The 18,176-nt window shown below is 44.3% G+C and overlaps 1 protein-coding gene across 3 annotated transcripts; it reads left to right on the forward strand.

Moving 5' to 3' along the window:
- Positions 1-922: 922 nt before the first annotated feature.
- CEP20 (centrosomal protein 20) lies at positions 923-17,678 on the forward strand. 3 transcript variants are annotated; one of them, XR_005528631.1, is made up of 6 exons: positions 923-969; positions 4,322-4,519; positions 6,780-6,864; positions 11,323-11,459; positions 14,150-14,273; positions 15,958-17,678. XR_005528631.1 is itself a non-coding variant. In XM_039233621.1 (5 exons), exons 1-5 carry the CDS (start codon positions 942-944, stop codon positions 16,032-16,034), a joined length of 525 nt encoding a protein of 174 aa, XP_039089552.1. In that variant the 5' UTR covers positions 923-941; the 3' UTR covers positions 16,035-17,678. The 3 variants fall into 3 exon arrangements, 2 of the variants coding, with proteins under 2 accessions (XP_039089552.1, XP_039089553.1); XM_039233621.1 differs by lacking the exon at positions 14,150-14,273; XM_039233622.1 differs by lacking the exons at positions 11,323-11,459; positions 14,150-14,273.
- Positions 17,679-18,176: the final 498 nt, after the last annotated feature.

Genomic DNA, 18,176 nt, shown 5'->3' on the forward strand with positions numbered 1-18,176 from the left:
AAAGAACACTGTTCTAGGATCTAGGTCACAGCTGTTGGCCTTCCTGGCAATGGAAGGAAGCACAGAACTGGATTCCTCACTGGAATCACAGAACCTCCCACTGGGTAGGTTTTGGGTACAAAACTGGGATCGTAGAGTTTATTTGTTCATCAATTATTCACAGATAGCTCTTGGACTCCTCATGTGTACTACCCAGTATTAAGTGTCAGTGGAAGAAAACAGGCCTCAAAAGCAAGAGGCCTGTATTCCAATCTTACCTCCATTTGCTGGTGATCTTGGTTAAGCCTGCTCAGTTATCAAAGACTCAGCTGTCTCCTTTTAGAATGCGAGTAATAATAGAGAAATCAATAAGCCAACGTGAGTAAAGGATTTAGCACACTGTTAGGCTCGTAGTAAGTACTTAATACAGGGGTTCTCAAGGTGTGATCCCCAGACCAGCAGCATCGCCATCCCCTGAGAACTTGTTAGAAATGCAGTTCTCGGATCTCATCCTAGATGGACTAAATTAGAAACCCCAGGAGTGGGACCCAGCGATCTGTTTTAACAAGTCTTCAAGGCGACTGAGGCACGCTCAAGTTTGAGAACCACAGGCTTACTACATGGTAACCATTGACAGTTAGTACCTGAGGCTGCAGAGAGGACCAGTGGGCAGATCTTAGGAGGGTTAGTAAACTAAAGCACTAAAGTCCCACCGGCCTGCAAAGCTACAGGATGCCTTACTCCTGGCTCCTCCTCCCTCTACCCTCACACTTAGAGAGCTCGCTGATTGGTGAGATCCCTCCGGAGAGTCCCCACCCACCCAACTCCAGAGAGAGAAAACTGGAAGGGGCGGGGCCGAGTGTAGCGAGAGCAGCGCACCTATTGGCTGGACACCATGCCGCAGAGGGGGGCGGAGCTGCGCGTGCGCACAGCCGAGACGCGCCCCTGACGGCGGTTGAAAAATGGCGACTGTTGCCGAGCTGAAGGCTGGTGAGTGCGCATGGGATGTTTGCCGGGTGGAAGGCGTCTGGCCTTCCTCCCGTGCAAAGGATGGAACGAAAGGAGCGCGCGCGAGACACAGAGTCAGCCTTTCCGGGGGGGGGGGGGGCTCGCTCTGCGGCGTCTGGGCCCGCAGAGGGTCCGGCTGGTGTGGCGGCCGCCGCCGGGTCCGGGCCCTATGTAAGGGAAGCTGGTCGCACTGGGGCAGTTTTGAAACCGGCTTTGAGCTGGAGCCGGAGCTGCGGGACCCGCAGGTGCCCGAGGAGTCTGCATTCCTGCACGTCGGGCCTCTGGCGCATTTGTGAGACCGCTCTCGGGCCGAGGCTTTGGGGCACTCCTTTCCTTTGGGACTGCATGATTACGGTACCCACAGCCGTCATTGGGGTTACGTACAGTCCCAAATCCTTGGTTAATTATCACTGAATCCTTAAAACAATCCGCTCTCCATTGGGAAACACTGGAGGTAGGAAGTTTCCTTGCTTGGCCATTAAGATCCGAGTCCGTGAAGCTGGTAACATTTTTGTTCACCGTTGGCTTTGACGCGAATGTCCAAATGATAGCAATTATAAGTAACAGAGCCTTAAGTGTCAGGCAGTGCCCGGCCCCACTATTGCCTAATAGATTCTGTGTAACAACCTTATGTCCATTTTATAGACTGGGAAATAGAGGCGCCGCGAGGGGAAATAGCTCGCCCAAAGTAACTTCGCTAGAAAGTGGCCCAGTGTGAGAACCTAGATCAGCCGCACCTGAACTCTAGGTCTTAATCCCTGGATGATCCTGGTACCCAGTTAATTAGACCAGTTGAGTTTTCAGGGAACTTGGGATCCAAAGCAGTAATTCTTAAAGATGTGGCAGGGAGGGGTTGAATCTCTTTGGGAATAGGATGCAGGAAGCATGGACAGGAATGTGTATTTGGGCGCTGGGCTGGTGAACAGTCCTAAAAAAGCCTTGCATTTATCAGCTATAACGGACTTCACGTGAATAAGATCTCACTCCCCGCAGGGAATGTATAACACATGTGATACTGCATCAGCTTCAGAGGATTTTTTTTTTTTTAAAGATTCTTTAAATTTTATTTGTTTTGAGAGAGACGGGGAGAGAAACAGAATCCCAAGCATGCTCCACACTGCCACCCGGGAGCCTGATGGGGGGCTGGAACTCACACAGATCATGACCTGAGCTAAAATCAAGCCCCAGCTTCAGAGGATTCAAAGATCCTTCGCGGAGGGGGCAGAAAGGGGCGGGGCGCCTGGGTGGTCTCGATGGTTAAGCACCTCGCTCCTGATTTAGGCTCAGGTCATGATTCTGCGGTTGTGAGTTGGAGCCCGCATGGGATTTGGGGGGGGGGGTGTCTCTCTCTCTCTCTCTCTCTCCCCCCCTCCCTCCCTCTCTCTCTGCCTGCTCCTCCCCTGCTCACTCTGGCTCTCAAAAATAAATAAATAAACTTGTTTAAGCAAAAAAAGGTAAAGATACTTTGGGATATTAATGCAAGTTAACAACCTCTTTCTGAGGAAGTTGTTACAGGGTAGTGTTGTAAACACGATAATAGGAAGGGCAAAATGATACGGAACCCCAAAAGAAGATGTAACTCTGGGGGTTAGGAGTGTCCCGCACAGATCTAGGGAGCCCTGTGTGTTTTTTCTGCGTTGTCCAGTTCTGAATTTGCTTTGTGTCCACGAGAAACTCCCTGACGGTGTGTCTCCCGAGCAATTGTCCTACGTTGTATGGACTTTTACCCTTTTGAAGCCTCACGTTTTCCTACCTCCCAAGGTAGAACTAGTCCTGTTGGAGCGGGCGCCCCTGGGGGCACCTGAGGCGGGAGCTGGCGGCCTAGTCTTCCCAACTCCAGCTTCATTAATTCGCATTTCTCTGTTGACTTTGAGGCTGTGCTGTGTGCAGATACAGTCACTGGGACAGGATCATGGGCAGCGGAAACTCTCCATCAAACTCCAAAGATGGAGTTAACAGGGCTGTGGATGACCCTGAGACTGATAAGGCTGGGCCCTCCCTTTCTGGGCCTGTTACACAGTCTGATTGCGTGATAACTACTGGCACGCCTGCCGAATAGGTTGAAGGGATGGTTTAAAAACAAGGAGCAAGAAAGGTTAAAATTTAGTCTACGTGGTATCTCTGTAATGGAATCAGATGACCCAGGTTTTTGCTGTTGTCTATTAAAGTTTAAAGGAATTTTATGTTTATAATCACATGGATAAGCACTTTGGGCTCTGTTGATGAATTTTCTTTATTTTGATGTACTTATTTGGTGCCTTTGGTAGGGCACAGTACAGTATTAAACTATGTTTATTACACCAGTATTATATGACACTGTATTATAATGCTCCCAAGTAGAGTTTTTGAGCTCTTACTATGTTCTAGACACTGTGAGATGTGTTGATTGTCTGCGTTACTTAGCCTTTAGGGATAGTGTGAAAGAGGGTTCCAGATCACTGCAAGGAATGATGCCAGTTCAGCCCAATGCCCTTCAGTATCAATACTAATATTTATAGTTAAATCTCATTATCATAACTGGTACTGCAGTACGACTCTTGCTCATCAAGAAGTTGGATTACAGTTAACATATATATGCCTGATTCCTTAAGATGCCAGTGATAGAGCCAGGTGCTAGATTTCTAACTAGGCTTATAATTTCAGAATCCTGCTGTTTTTTAGGAAATTAACTTGTAAGTGTCTTACAAAAACAAACACCCGCCCCCCCCAAAATACCTTTTTGTTCTAAATGGGATATTGAAGGTTTTTATCAAAAGACAACATATTCCTTCCTTTTATGTCTTTAGTCACCTTTCTAGACCAGAGATTTTTAGTGACACAAAGAACCTGTCTGCAGTGCTAAACACTCTTAAAAACATACGAGGCAGTAGGGTTAATTTCAGGCCCCGGTAAACTAAGCGTAATTCTGTGCCACCCTTTCCTCCCTCACTAAAGATGCGTGTCAGACTGTAGCTTCTGACAGTGATGATGTTGGAAAGATAAACTTGAACTTGCTTAAATATATTAAAATAGCAAATCATTGCAACTTGAGAACTTTATATATTTATCACAAACATGACTTGTGGTAGCTAATTGGATAACTTCCATTTGGCACACTGTTTAGATGAAAACAATGGCTATTAGGCCATTTTCTAGTTACACGTTTTTCTTCAGAGTATGCCTAAGCCTTGAGCCGTGCCTGGCCTGCGCAGTCTGTGGAGTGTGTGACTCTTGATCTCAAGACTTTGAATGAGTTTGAGCTCCGTGTTGGATGTAGAGATTACTTAATAAAAAATCTTTTAAAAAAGGACCAAATTTATTCTATAATTGAAACCTAATATTTTGTGTTTAACAGTTTTAAAGGACACCTTGGAGAAAAGAGGAGTATTAGGGCATTTAAAAGCAAGGATCCGAGCTGAAGTTTTCAATGCCCTGAATGATGAAAGTGAGCCCCGACCGCCACTGTCTCATGAAAACCTTCTAATTAATGAATTAATTCGGGAGTATTTGGAATTCAACAAATATAAGTATACAGCATCTGTCCTCATATCAGGTAAGAGGCTATTGTTACTTAGGTGAAACAGAATCTGCTTTTTCTCTTCCCTCACTTCTCAGAAAATGTTTAGGCTGGAAATTGACTTCCATTAGCACACAGTGTCATCCGAGTGACAGGGACATACACGTCTCATGGGTTCTTTCCATAGCTTGGATGAGCTCCTGGGGTTTACTGCATTGTAGGGGAGAATGAATAACTAAACACTAGATGCATACTTTGAAAATTCATCTGTAATTCCTGATGCTGAGAATAAGCAGTTGTTTACGTTTTGTTTGCTGCGAGCTTTTTTCTGTATATATGCTTTAAAAATACAGTTTTGATGTATCTTTTTTTTATTAAAAATAAGAAACACTAGAGACAAAACTTTAAAATATTGCTACTATTATAGGTTATGGATATATGCAAATGTGTGTAAAAGCATGGTATTTAAAAAGAATTAGGAAGGTAAACTCCAGTGAGAAAACTCAGAGAAGTGGTATTGAGGGGGAGGAGATGGACAGTTAGAGACATTTGTCTGTTAAATTTTATTTCTGAAGAAAGTAAAGAACTGGAAGGTATGCACGGTAGTCAAGACAGACTTTCCTCTGCACTGGGGAAGAAATGGAATTGGAAAGGTGGCACGTGTATCATTTGATTGCCTGCTTTAAGGCTTACTCTGTGCTTTAAGACTGTCTCATCCTTCATCAAAGAAAAGAGGTCATGAAGTAGATTTTTTTTTTAATTTATTACTATTTTTTTAATGTTTTTATTCTGAGAGCAAGAGTGCGAGCGTGAGCAGGGGAGGGTCAGAGAGAGAGGGAGACATAGAATCCGAAGCAGGCTCCAGGCTCTGAGCTGTCAGGACAGAGTCCGACCCAGGGCTTGAACCCACGAACCGTGAGATCATGACCTGAGCCGAAGTCAGACGCTTAACTGACTGAGCCATCTACCGTGAAGTAGATTTTAGAAGAGAGAATGAATTCTTTGAGATGCTGGAACATTGATTTAATAGCTTTTTTATTGATACTCGAGATGTCTTATTTAATGTTAAGCATATACCTTAACTGAATAAAGACCAGGATTTTTAGTGGCCTAAGGATCTTCAGTATCAGTACCCACTTTGATCAGTCTGTTACAGATGGCTCCATATACCGTTAGTATTCAGAGAAGAAGAAACTGATGAAAATACAATGAATGAGGTCTTGGATTGGGTTTCCCTAAAAGGAAATGTAGTAACCATCATATTAAGTGTCAAGTCAAGTTTCATATTCAGTGTCTTGGCTTTTTTAAAAAACGAAGGTATAATTAACAGGACAATATACCTTGGTGAGTGTACACCTCTATGAATTTTACCAAACACATACCGTTGTGTAACTACCACCACAGTTACAGTCACAATGGAGAATATTGTTATTGCCTCAAAAAAGTCCCTGTGCCCTGTCGTAGTCCACTTTTTTGTCTACCCCCACCCCTAGCAGGCACTGATCGGTTGTTTTCTGTACCTGTCATTTGCCTTTTCCAGAATGTCATATAAATGAACCCATCAGGAAGTAGCCTTGTGAGTCCACTTCCTTTCACTTAGCATAATGCATTTGAGATTCAGCTGTGTTGTATTTCTCCCCTGAGTAGCATTCCTTTGTATGGCTGTGCCGATCTCATCCATTATCACCAGTGGTTTCTAGTTTTGGGCGGTTATCAAGCTGCCATAAACATTCTCGCACAAGTTTCTATGTGAACGTAAGCTTTCATTTCTCTTGAGTCAAGAGCTAAGGGTAGGATTGAGAGGTTGTGTGTGGTGCGTACATGCTCACCTTTGTAAGAAACGGCTCAACCCTTTTCCAAAGTGGCTGTACCATTTTGCCTCTCCTACCAGCAAAGCAGTGGCTGAGAGTATCCAGTTAGCCTGTGTCCTTGCCAGCATTTCAGATTTGGGTCAATTTTACTTCTAGAATTATTGCTCCCAGATGGATATTGTTACTATTCTGTGTTTAATTTGTAAACCTCTTCCAAAAAAGACTTCTGAAGTCCAGTATGAGAAATAGTATGTTCCCAGGCAAAAATGGGGGAATTTGAAAAATGAATTTATGTTAAACTCTATTACATTATGCATGTAACAAAACATATTTTTAAAACCATAAATTCACATACTGTTGGGTCTGCCTTGGTATGTGCCATCGTCAGTCTTCCAAAATCTGGAAGTCTGTATACCTGGTAAGTGGTTCTTATCAAAATCATATGTGCTTTTTAGATGAATAAGGACTCCTGGTTTTTCCTCCAGAATCCGGTCAGCCTGTAGTTCCATTGGACAGACAGTTTCTCATCCGGGAACTAAATGCATTTGAAGAATCAAAAGATAACACAATGTAAGACCTTTTTTTTTCCTCCTATAATTTATTTTTTATAATTTATATACAAGTTAGTACGTGGTGCAACAATGATTTCAGGAGTAGATTCCTTAAGCCCCTTGCCCATTAAGCCCACCTCCCTCCCACAAGCCTTCAGCAACACTCTGTTTCTTCTCTATATTAAGAGTCTCTTATGTTTTGTCCCCCTCCCTGTTTTTCTATTATTTTTGCTTCCCTTCCCTTATGTTCATCTCTTTTGTATGTTAAAGTTGTCATATGAGTGAAGTTACATGATATTTGTCTTTCTCTAATTTCACTTAGCATAATACCCTCTAGTTCCATCCACAAATTTGCAAATGGCAAGATTTCATTCTTTTTGATTGTTGAGTAATATTCCATTGTATACGTACCACATCTTTATCCATTCATCCATCAATGGACATTTAGGCTATTTCCATACTTTGGCTATTGTTGATAGCACTGCTATAAACATGGAGGTGCATGTGCCCCTTCGAAACAGCATACCTGTATCCCTTGGATAAATACCTAGTAGTGCAGTTGCTGGGTTATAGGGTAGTTCAATTTTTGACTTTTTGAGGAACCTCCATACTGGTTTCCAGAGTGGCTGCACCAGTTTGCATTCCCACCAGCAGTGCAAAAGAGATCCTCTCTCTCTGCATCCTCGCCAACATCTGTTGTTGCCTGAGTTGTTTATGTTCGCCATTCTGACAGGTGTGAGGTGGTATCTCATTGTAGTTTTGATTTGTATTTCCCTGATGAGGAGTGATGTTGAGCATTTTTTTATGTGTCTGTTGGCCATCTGGATGTCCTCTTTGGAGAAGTGTCTATTCATGTCTTTTGCCCATGTCTTTGCTGGATGATTTGTTTTTTGGGTGTTGAGTTTGATAAGTTCTTTATAGATTTTGGATACTAACCCTTTCTCTGATATGTTGTTTGCAAATATCTTCTCCCATTCTGTCAGTTGCCTTTTAGTTTCACTGATTGTTTCCTTCACTGTGCAGAAGCTTTTTATTTAATGAGGTCCCAGTAGTTCATTTTTGCTTTGGTTTCCCTTATGTCTGGAGACGTGTTGAGTAAGAAGTTGCTGCGGCCAAGGTCAAAGAGGTTTTTGCCTGCTTTCTCTTCTGGCATTTTGATGGCTTCCTGTCTTATGCTTAGGTCTTTCATCCATTTTAAGTTTATTTTTGTGTCTGGTGTAAGAAAGTGGTCCAGGTTCAATTCTCTGCATGTCCCTGTCCAGTCTTCCCCGCACCACCTGCTGAAGAGACGGTCTTATTCCACTGGATATTCTTTCCTGCTTTGTCAAAGATGAGTTGGCCACACGTTTCTGAGTTCTCTATTCTGTTCCACGGATCTGAGTGTCTGTTTTTGTGCCGAGAACATTTTTTTAATAATATTTTTTAAAATAAAAACTTAAAAATACATTTTTAGATAGTGTTGTATTGGAGTCATAATCACATAGTGGTGGTTTGATTTCATCTTAATTCAGTAGGTATTTATTTGGTTCGGGTGTGTGTCTAACACGACACCAAGTGCAAGGTATGTAGCCATAAACAGGATAAGACGTCTGCTCTCTGGAGTGGAATTCCCCTGGTTTCAGAGGACTGAGCAACCGTCCTGCTAAGGCTCACTCTTGGCTTCTTGATGCATCCCCGCCCCCCTTTTTTTTTGTTCCCTCTGAGGCTTTGCTTTATCACTTGTTTCCTTACATTGAACTCTTCCTCCCGATTATTTCCTTCACTTCAACCTAATAATATACTCTGATCCCCCTAAAACCCAGACAACTCGTTTTCACCACTGTACTCAGTGAAAACTAGCTGTCTGTTTTCATTTTGTTACTGTGTCTCTTTTGCTCTCTCTGCATGTTAAATTCTCCCATCAGCGTTTAAACTGGAGCTGTGCTCTTGAAAGGAAGGGTGACCACTTTCTAGTAGTTTGTTGGTTCTTTTCCGACTTCAGGGTTGCTTAAACTTTTTCTAGAGAATCCCTTAGTGGCATTAAAAAAAAAAAAAAAAAAAGTCCCTAGGAGGCCAGGGGACTTGGCTCAAAGGATCCTTTCCCTTAGCAAGAAATACCTTTGAAGTCTTAGGTTTTCTCTTTCTAAACCTTTGTCGAATTTTTTTCCTTCTACTTCATGGTATGATTGTTCTACCGTAAAAATGTTAAAATGACTTATCAGTTAAATTGAACTCTCCCACAAGCCTGTGTAAGGTGAGTGCCCCAGGGTCACATGCCGCCTTTATCCTGTGCTCGGTCCCAAGGCCCCGGCACCAGAGCGGCTCTGTGCTGTGTACTTCCAGTATGAGAAGCTCCGTTTTCCTGGAGTTTCTGTGGCATTTTGTAATACTGACTTTTCTCCCTCAAAACCCCTGTTGTCATTTGTCTTTTATGATCCTTTACTATGTAGGTTTTTCTTTTCCTAACAGTGTTCTCAGTTTCTTCACGGGCTCCCCTAAGCTTCCTTCAAATTGTGACCACTCGAGTTTTGTCCTTAACAAAACCACATTTTGTCCCCCGGCCACTCTTTCCAGTTTGCACGGCTTTGATGATGCCTCCCTGCTGGTGACTGGCTTGAAATCTAACCCGCGCCCTGAATTGTGGGCCCACGTTTCTGCTGGCTTCTCAAACTCCGTGTGACCAACAGTGAAATCTGTTGTTTTCATCTCCTTAACCCCCCCTTATAGGCGTCTTGTGTAGCATTTGGGGCTTCGACTCAGAGTCCCTGAAGTTTGTGGCTCTGCTTCCTTCCTGCACCGCTCACTTTGCAGGTTCACCTCCCCTGCCCGCTCCCACCTCCTGCCCTGCGTCCTGCGTTGTTGGGAAGCCTCCGTCAGCTCCCTCTGTCTCCAGTCACTTTCTTTTCCAACTTAACACTTCAAACTGCCAACACTTTGCTTTTTAAAAGACACCGCTTTGTTTAAAAACACTTCCATGGTGAAGTTCTCAGATTTTAAAAAGTAACATGGATTGTAAAATTCAAATTTTCTCACCCACAAAAGTAACACACGCTTACAGAAGTAAGTGTATGAGGTGATGGATATGTTACTTAATTCGCTGAGGGGAATTCCCTCGCAGTGTGTGTGTATGTGAGTGTCCCGTTTCCACACTATACGGTTTAAATACTGTACAATTCTGTTTCTCAGTTACGACTCTGTAGAGCCGGGTGAAGCACCCCCAGCACTCTAGCTACATGTGCCTGTGTGAGTGTAGAGTAGCTCTCCACAGACACATTCATCTTTTTCAGGGAAACTTAAGAATTTTCACACAAAGTAGGATAAAGTCTAAAATAGCCTTATGTTAGGTCAGGCCATGCCACCAAATGAATTTGTTCCAAATTTATGAAGAAAACTAGTTTTCAGAGTTTCTGTGTTTTAACATTGCGAATACAGTATTATAAGGCTGATCTTGAAAAAAATTCTCCATTTTTCACTTGTATTTAAAAAAAAACCTTAATATCCATGAATTTGTGGATTAAATGTGCTAGCTGTATATTTTCTAATAACATTTAAGGATATCTGAATCTTAAAATTTTAAGTCTTAAAACTTTACCAATGTTAATTGAAGAGCAAAAGTATTTAAATTTAAAAGTCTTCTTGAGCCAGTTAGCTCTTTGGGACCCATTGGTTTAAAAATGAACAAAAAGACCTGTTTCATATTCCTGGATCATAAGTCTATTCCTTTCATAAGGGTTGAGGCATCTTATAAAACAGCTCATTTAGTCCACAGTAGCCCTGGGAGTTAAGGACTGCACTTACCCTCATTTACAGAGGAAGGAACGTTTCTGAGGAGGGGACATTAAGAATCTTGTTGAGGTCAAGTGGTGAAGCCAGGATTTGAACCCAGGCAGCCTGGCTCTGGAGACATATGACCTAATTTAGCAAGGATTTATCCATCCAGTGTTTACTGAATACCTGTTGTGTGTCGGACAGTGCTGGGTACTGCGAGGTTTTACGCTGCACTTTAAAGTTGAAAAGCTGAATTCCTGTGTATTGTTTGACCTTGTATTTCAGTTTAGATGATGTTTAAGTTGGTAACACGAGTTCTCTGGATTTTTAAATTGTCTTTCGAGTTAAATGGTACTCTTAAATTTTAAAAAGCATGAATAGTTTGCGAATTGGATAATAACCCTGCACCTTCTTTAAGTACGGAGAATTATCTGGCCGTTTTGGGGGGCAGAGGCTGCCTTACAGAGTAGAGGTTTTGGGGTGCCTGGATGAGTGCCCACCTCTTGAGTTCGGCTCAGGTTGTGATCTCACGATCCAGTGGAGCCGCAAGTCGGGCCCTGTGCTGAGTGTGGAACCTGCATGGGATGCTCTCTCCCTCTGCCCCTCCTGGTTTATGGGTGCATGCTTGCTCGCTCGCTCTGAAAATAAACAAACATAAAGAATAGAGATTTGTTTTAAGCTCGTCCTGTATCTGCTATTTTAATCGATTTTGGTTTTCTTCCTGCTCTAGACCTCTTTTATATGGCATTTTAGCTCATTTCTTGCATGGAGCTAAGGAGGATCTCCAAAGTCCGTCTCTGAGAGGCTCTTCACTGCGGCCTCCAAACCCACATCTTGGCAGACATCCTAGCGGAAGAAGGCAAAGGGGTATGAGTTTCCTGAAGTGTATCATTTTGCTGTCAGCAAGTATATCTTCTTAAATATTTTTCTCTCCAGAATAGTTTTTCTTGAGCTTTTGATTCATAATTTAATTGCACTTATACCTAATACAGTTTTAGTCTGTGAACTTATCATCCTTTAAAAAATGCGTTTTGGAAGGAGGGTCTTGAGGGGAATGACTGGACAGAAAGAATTCTTCAATATTATTTCTTTACAGAAGTTTGGGAAAACCTGATTTTCGCATAGATTTGTACTCTTTGGAGCGGCTTAGATTGTTGGTCTACTGAACAAATAGCATTTTATCTGCTCATCATGCCACCCGCCCCCCCGGTTTTAGTGAAGAACGATACAGATAGAGAAGCCATAGGTTTCTGTGTCCTTTGCATTTTTAGAATATTGTTTAAGGAGGACTGGCAGTTACCTATATGTAACAGATTGTTAGCAGAATAGCCTCGGTTTCTTTCAGAGCGTTTGCTCTCAAAATGAGCTTTCTATTTGGCTCACATCAGCAGTAGGCTCTCAATTTCATAATCTGAATGGAGTGGTTTATCAGCTGCTTTCCAGCTTTGGTAGAGTTGACCTCTTTCTAAGAAGGGCAGTCAAGGGCGGGGGTGGCTCAGGCAGCAGATGGACAGAACAGCTGTAGCTCTAGAATGTGGACAGAAGCTGGTAGGGAGCACCTAAAACACAGATCGCCCGTGGAAGTTTCTGTAAGCGGCTGTGGGCAGTGCTAGTCATGCCGAGTACTCGCTGTGTCTCCCGCGATCTGGAAGGGAGGCATTGGTGAGGCAAGTCGACCTCCCAAGGAGGGGATTGCTGGTTTCCTGAGGAGTGCCCATCTCATCTGAGAGCGCCCAGCCGAGCCAACGGGCCGTTGAAAAGGAAATCATTGCCGCCTCCTCACTTTACACTTGGGAAAACCGAGACTGTGAGGGTAGGTGACTCGCTCACCATCTTTAGCCACATCAGCACGTCCGACCGCCGTTTGCCTCCATGTTTCAGGGCTTTTGAGCAACTGTCAGTAGTGCCTCCCGCTCGGCAAGTACTTAGACCAAAACACGTGCACGAGCACATCTCGAAACAGTCAAATAATATGGTGTAAAATTTGCTTTAGCCTCTTCCCTCGTGTCTCTCTCCTCGTGTCTCTTCTTCCACAGGGGAGGCCCCTGTTCGCAGGTGGGACTCACTTCCTGTGTGTTTCAGTGTCTGCGTGTCAGCCCGCAGTTTGCTTCTCGTCACTTGTCCTGTCAGCACGTGAGACCGACGCGGACCTCGTTCTTAGCCTCGTGTAGTCGCTCGTGGCCTTGCTGACCGCCCCTTACTCATGCGCCTCTGTGGTGTGAGTTGCTGGCGTTCACTGTACTGCAGCATAGAGTTTCTTCTTTGCCCGCACGGGTATTTGTGTTGTGTGGGTGCCCAGAATTCCGTTGCTGGTTCAGAGCAGGGACGTGCTAAAAAGTGGGGAAGATACTGTCCGACTCCCCGCCAAAAAGGCCCCGCCAGCTCACGTGCCTACAGGTGATATGACGATGGCAGTTGCTCTGTGTAATCGCCACCGGGGTGATGGACACACAGACAGCGCTCAGCAGCAAACCACGACGTGGGTAGTTTCTCCCAGAAGGAGAAATAATCTCCTGAGAAATAACTTTCCTGCCTTGTATGCTTTTTATTTCTATTTTTTTCAAGCGTACACTGTGCTCATCTCAAGGGCCCTCCTTCATCCCCATCACCGATTTCCCCCGCCCCCCCCCCCCCGCCCCGTCTCCCCTCTGGTGACTGACAGTGTGCGCTCTCTAGTTAAGAGTCTCTTTCTTGGTTTGCCTCTTTGTTTTTTTTCTCTTTGCTCATGTGTTTTGTTTTTTAAATTCCACATAGGAGTGAAATCATATGTTATTTGTCTTCTCTGACTGACTTCGCTTAGCATAATGCTCTCCAGTTCCATCCACGTGCTTGCCCCGCTCCTAAGCTTTTTTTTTTTTTTTAATGTTGATATTTGAGAGAGACAGAACATGAGCAGAGGAGAGGCAGAGAGAGAGAGACACAGAATCGGAAACAGGCTTCAGGCTCTGAGCTTGACGCACAGAGCCCGATGTGGGGATTGACCTGTGAGCTCATAACCTGGGCCCAGCTGACTGAGCCACCCAGGCCCCCCATCTCATTCATGCCTAATGACTAATAACAAAGTTACAAGTAACAGTATTTCTTAACTGAGTTCTGTTCTTTTTGAGATGTGGGTCACAGAATAGCTAGTGGTAGCTTCACACCTGGGAGGTAAGAGTGCTGGGGAGTGGAAGGGAGAGGGAGGGAGGGAGGGAGGAGAGTGCATTAGTTACTTTGGGGCCTTCAGAAACTCCAATTCAAGCCATAAGCCTCTGGGTGCCCCATGTGTGGAAAGCTCAGAAATGAGGATCGCCGCTGAACTAATAGAAGAGCAGTGATTTTGCAAATTATTTTTCTTGACCAGCAAACATTTTCTTGGTAACAGTGAACTCTTTTCGCAATGATCTGTGAGGAATTATCAGCCCAAAACTGCATTTTGTCCTGGTCGCACACGAGCATTCTGTTTACTTCTGGATTCTAGCTCGCCGTTTGATGAAAATGTGTTTGGTTTGACATTGAAAAGGTTATGAAGATACTACAGTAATTCTTCTTCAGATGACAATACCTGATCTCCACAGAAGCCCATCCACCTGAAATAGAAAACGTGAACATGAAATTCTCTTCTATTTGGACACATGCCTGAAGCAGGCCAGCGTGAAAGCACTTCTCTCGGAGAGCTCTCAGTTGCTGAAGACTCACAGGGTGGGTGCGGACACACTCCCCTTTGGAATGGTAACCAGCCCATTAGTGCCGCTGGTATTAGCGCTTCAGATATTGGAGGCAGAGTAGTTCTCGCTGCAGACAAAACCCAGCTGCGCTGTGACAGCGGAAATGATTAGCGCAGCTTTACTGCACACCTGTGAAGGACATGCAGGCCGTACTTCGTTTCTTTACAGTGCTTTTCCAGAAAACCTCAACTGGGTGTGGTCTCCATTTTGTTCTGTCCAGCAAAGCTGCCTAAAACGAGGGTGGTCGTCATCTGTGACCCAGGCCTGGGGTCTCCGTCTTTCGTGAGTGACCAGCTGCCGTGGGCTCATGGCACTCGGCGTACAGCCAGCCTGCCTTCAGAATTAGGGTCCCGGGGCACCTGGGCGGCTCCATCGGTTAAGCATCCGGTGCTTGGTTTCCGCTCAGGTCATGATCTCATCGTTTGTGGGTTCGAGCCCCACGTCAGGCTCTTTGCTGACAGCTCAGAGCCTGGAGCCTGCTTCTGATTCTGTGTCTGTCTCTCTCTCTCTGCCGCTCCCCTGCTCGTGCTCATTCTCTCTCTCTCTCTCTCTCTCTCTCTCTCTCTCTCTCTCTCACACACACACACAAGTAAACAAAAATTAAAATAAATATTAAAGAAAAAAGATCCAGTATGTGCTTGTGGTGCTAAAATGCGGATTTCTAACAACTGCCTAAATTGGTATTCTTTCTCTCCTGTCATCAAAATTGTCTTAAAAATGGCTTTTTCCATTGTAAAAAGTGTCTGAGCAATATTTTCAGTTTTTCACAATCGCTCAGAATTTAGTCTTTGCATTGCATTGGTGTTGCATTTCTTTTGCTCTAGAACACTTCTGCCCTCCACCCCTTTGCCCCCATGACAAAATTGAGCAGAAGTGATGAGGGCTCCTTCTGTTGCCAGAGCACAGGGGGTGGTCACTGGGGCCCTAGGGTCTTCTGAACCCTCACAGAGCTTTGTTGTGATTTTGACTGGAGAACATTTTCTAGTTTCTTGGATACTTTGCTGATTCGGGTAGGAAGATGGAAACTGCTAGTTTTTTTCTGGCCACACGAGGGTGCTGTTGAGAGACCCTTCTGTTTGAAGAAAGGTTTGTTTCTTAGTTGAAGAACGTTGGCACCCTTTAGCATGCTCACGGAGCACTGTGCTTGCGAATCCCATTCCTTACATAGGGCGTAAGAGGAGTCTGTACCTACTGCTTATTTGCGGGTTCACTCTGGGCTGCTCGCATTCCACGCTGGAGAGAGTCTTTAGTACCAACTGTTTTCTGCTTTCCTCGGTAATGTTGTAAAAATGGTGACTTCCTTTCTTTGTCCTGAGCCACCTGAAGAACTCCTACAATATCAGGGGTCCCTGGGTGGCACAGTTAAGCGTCCGACTTCAGCTCAGGTCATGATCTTGTGGTCCACAAGTTCAAGGCCTGCATCAGGCTCTGTGCTGACAGCTGGGAGCCTGGAGCTGCTTCGGATTCTGTGTCTCCCTCTCTCTGCTCCTCTCTCCCTCCCACTCTCCCCCCCCCAAAAATAAACATTTGAAATATATTTTTAAAAAAAGAACTCCTACAATATTCAATATATAATATCTCAGAATACATGTAGTATGTGTGCACACTGCTTATTTTGACTTGGGATAAGTACTGACCTTTATTTCTGTGAATTTCAGATGACCACCTAAGAAAAGAGAAGGGGATTGTTACTAATAATGAAGATCATCTTGTTTCTCAAGCAGCGAAGAGATGACATTTCCATCCGGGGCATCTTTTGTCTCAAAATTGTGTATTAGGTAGCATATTTATTCTCCCACCATTACTGAAATACATCGCTGATACTTGTACTTTGTAGAAATTCGAGTTTCTGCGAAACATTTAGCACCTCCTGTTTTTCTACTTTTGTGAATAAAAGCTGACTCTGTCTTCTAGCTACTTGGATTTGACTTGAAAGAAAAAAACGTTGTTTTTAGAAGGTGTGATAACGTTTTTTTAAATTTGGGAGAACTGAAGGGATTTTTTAGTACACTGTATATTCTTAAAAAAAAATTCAGGTCTTTATAGTCATATGCTCTGCTCTTTAACAAAATTACATTAATGAAATTTCCTTCAGGCTAGAATTATGTGGATTTGTAGAAAAACGGATTCATGTTCTAAGGAAACATTTAAAAGAATACTAAAGCCAGAAAAAACTAATTCCTGTAAACTGTGTTTTTTTCCCCTATGTTTAGTGATTTTTCAGATAACCATTTATAATTAGGTTTAAATATCTGAATTACTATCTAAATTTGAACTTTTAAACTAGGTAACAATGTAGCTTTTCTTTCCTTGGATCATTTTGGCTTCTACTGGAAGATTTAATTAAAAGGTAGAGGGGGAAATAATTCTTTTAATTTTTCTGTAAGTGAAACAAAGAGTTTATTATATAAAGAATGTGGAGTAAGCATGAAGAGACAGGCTTTAGGAGAAACACCAGAAATCGCTTTTTAAGCGACGGCCTCCTGTAACCTCGGTGTGGCCTCACTTCCTGAAGGAGAGGAGCCGCCCGGGGGCCCCGCGCCGGCTCGGGCTCTCGCGGTCTCCTGGACGTCCGTTTTTGTTCTTGGGATGAAAACGTTGCGAAGAGCTCTTAGTGTGCTCTCTCTAAAATGCCATTTTGCTATTTATTAAGACGTGTTTATGACGCGGGACCCCCAGACTGGTGCCCGACCACACCTGCTCCGCAGTCAGCAGGGGAATGCGGGCCGCCACTCACCGACAGCGCTCGGCTTACACACCCCTGCGGGGAGCGTGGGCCCGGCCGGAGCTGCGCCAGTGTCGTCTCCAGGGAGCTGATGCGGTGCTGCATTCGGAAGCTATTGACACTTCGGAGTTTCTGTGTGGCGGTCAGTGTTCAGTCCTTACACGTTATTACCGAGAACTTCTGCCCGAGCACAGAAAGTTGTTGAGGAAGCCCCCTGGAGCGCTGCTGTACAGGCGAGGGGACTTGGCGCAGCCCTCTTGACCAGCCAGAATGACAGAGAGAGAAGTGCTATCAGGGCTCATTTCCAGTTTTAAATGAAATCTGTAGTATCTGGTAACAATACAGATTCCATTGTATTGGGTGTGGGGGTATAAATACCTGAATTCTTCTCAGAGGGCTTGGTTCACACCCAAGGATGTTGCAGTGGACGCCAGCTTTCCCTCAGGAATTGGAATCATGCGGGACTAGATTAAGAAAAAATGCTGGAGTTCATCGGCTCGGAGACTGATACAAAATCATTGCAACAGAATTAGCTAAACAGTTGTCACGTGTAGTCCGTGGTGCTTTTGTCTGCCTGGTCCTGTCGTTTGTTTGCACCGAGGCCACTTTGATACTTGGGATGTATCATTTAATAAAAAACACTGAAGCAACTCATCTTTGTGCAAAGGCTGTTCCTGTGACTATCGGGACATCAAGAGGTGGACATGGGAGGGTTGGGAGGGGTGGTTGGAGCCGCTCCCAGGCCTCTTGCAGGGTCGCCAGCAGGCGGGGTGGAGCTGTTCCCGGGGTGTGTGCACTTCCCGTAGCACTTACTCTTCGTCAGGGGCTGGTGGTGTCCGGTGCTAGCTGGGGACAGTGTTGTAACCAGGGGGGTGAGGAGCACTTAGGGGTTTGAAAGAACATAGTACTCTATTTTTATATTTGGAAAAAGTTAAAACCACCTATTTTCAAAAAACTATGAGATTTTATTTTTTTAAATAGTTTATCAAGTTGGTTTCCATATAACATCCCGTACTCGTCCCCACAAGTGCCCTCCCCCACTCCCATCAGCCCTGAGTTCTCAGCATTCAAGAGTCTCTCATGGTTTGCCTCCCTCCCTCTCTCCAACTATTTTTCCCCTTCTCCCCCATGGTCCTCTGTTAAGTTCCTCCT

This window comes from Hyaena hyaena, unplaced genomic scaffold, assembly GCF_003009895.1.
Source record: "Hyaena hyaena isolate Hyena2069 unplaced genomic scaffold, ASM300989v1 scaffold_76, whole genome shotgun sequence".
NCBI lineage: Eukaryota > Metazoa > Chordata > Mammalia > Carnivora > Hyaenidae > Hyaena > Hyaena hyaena.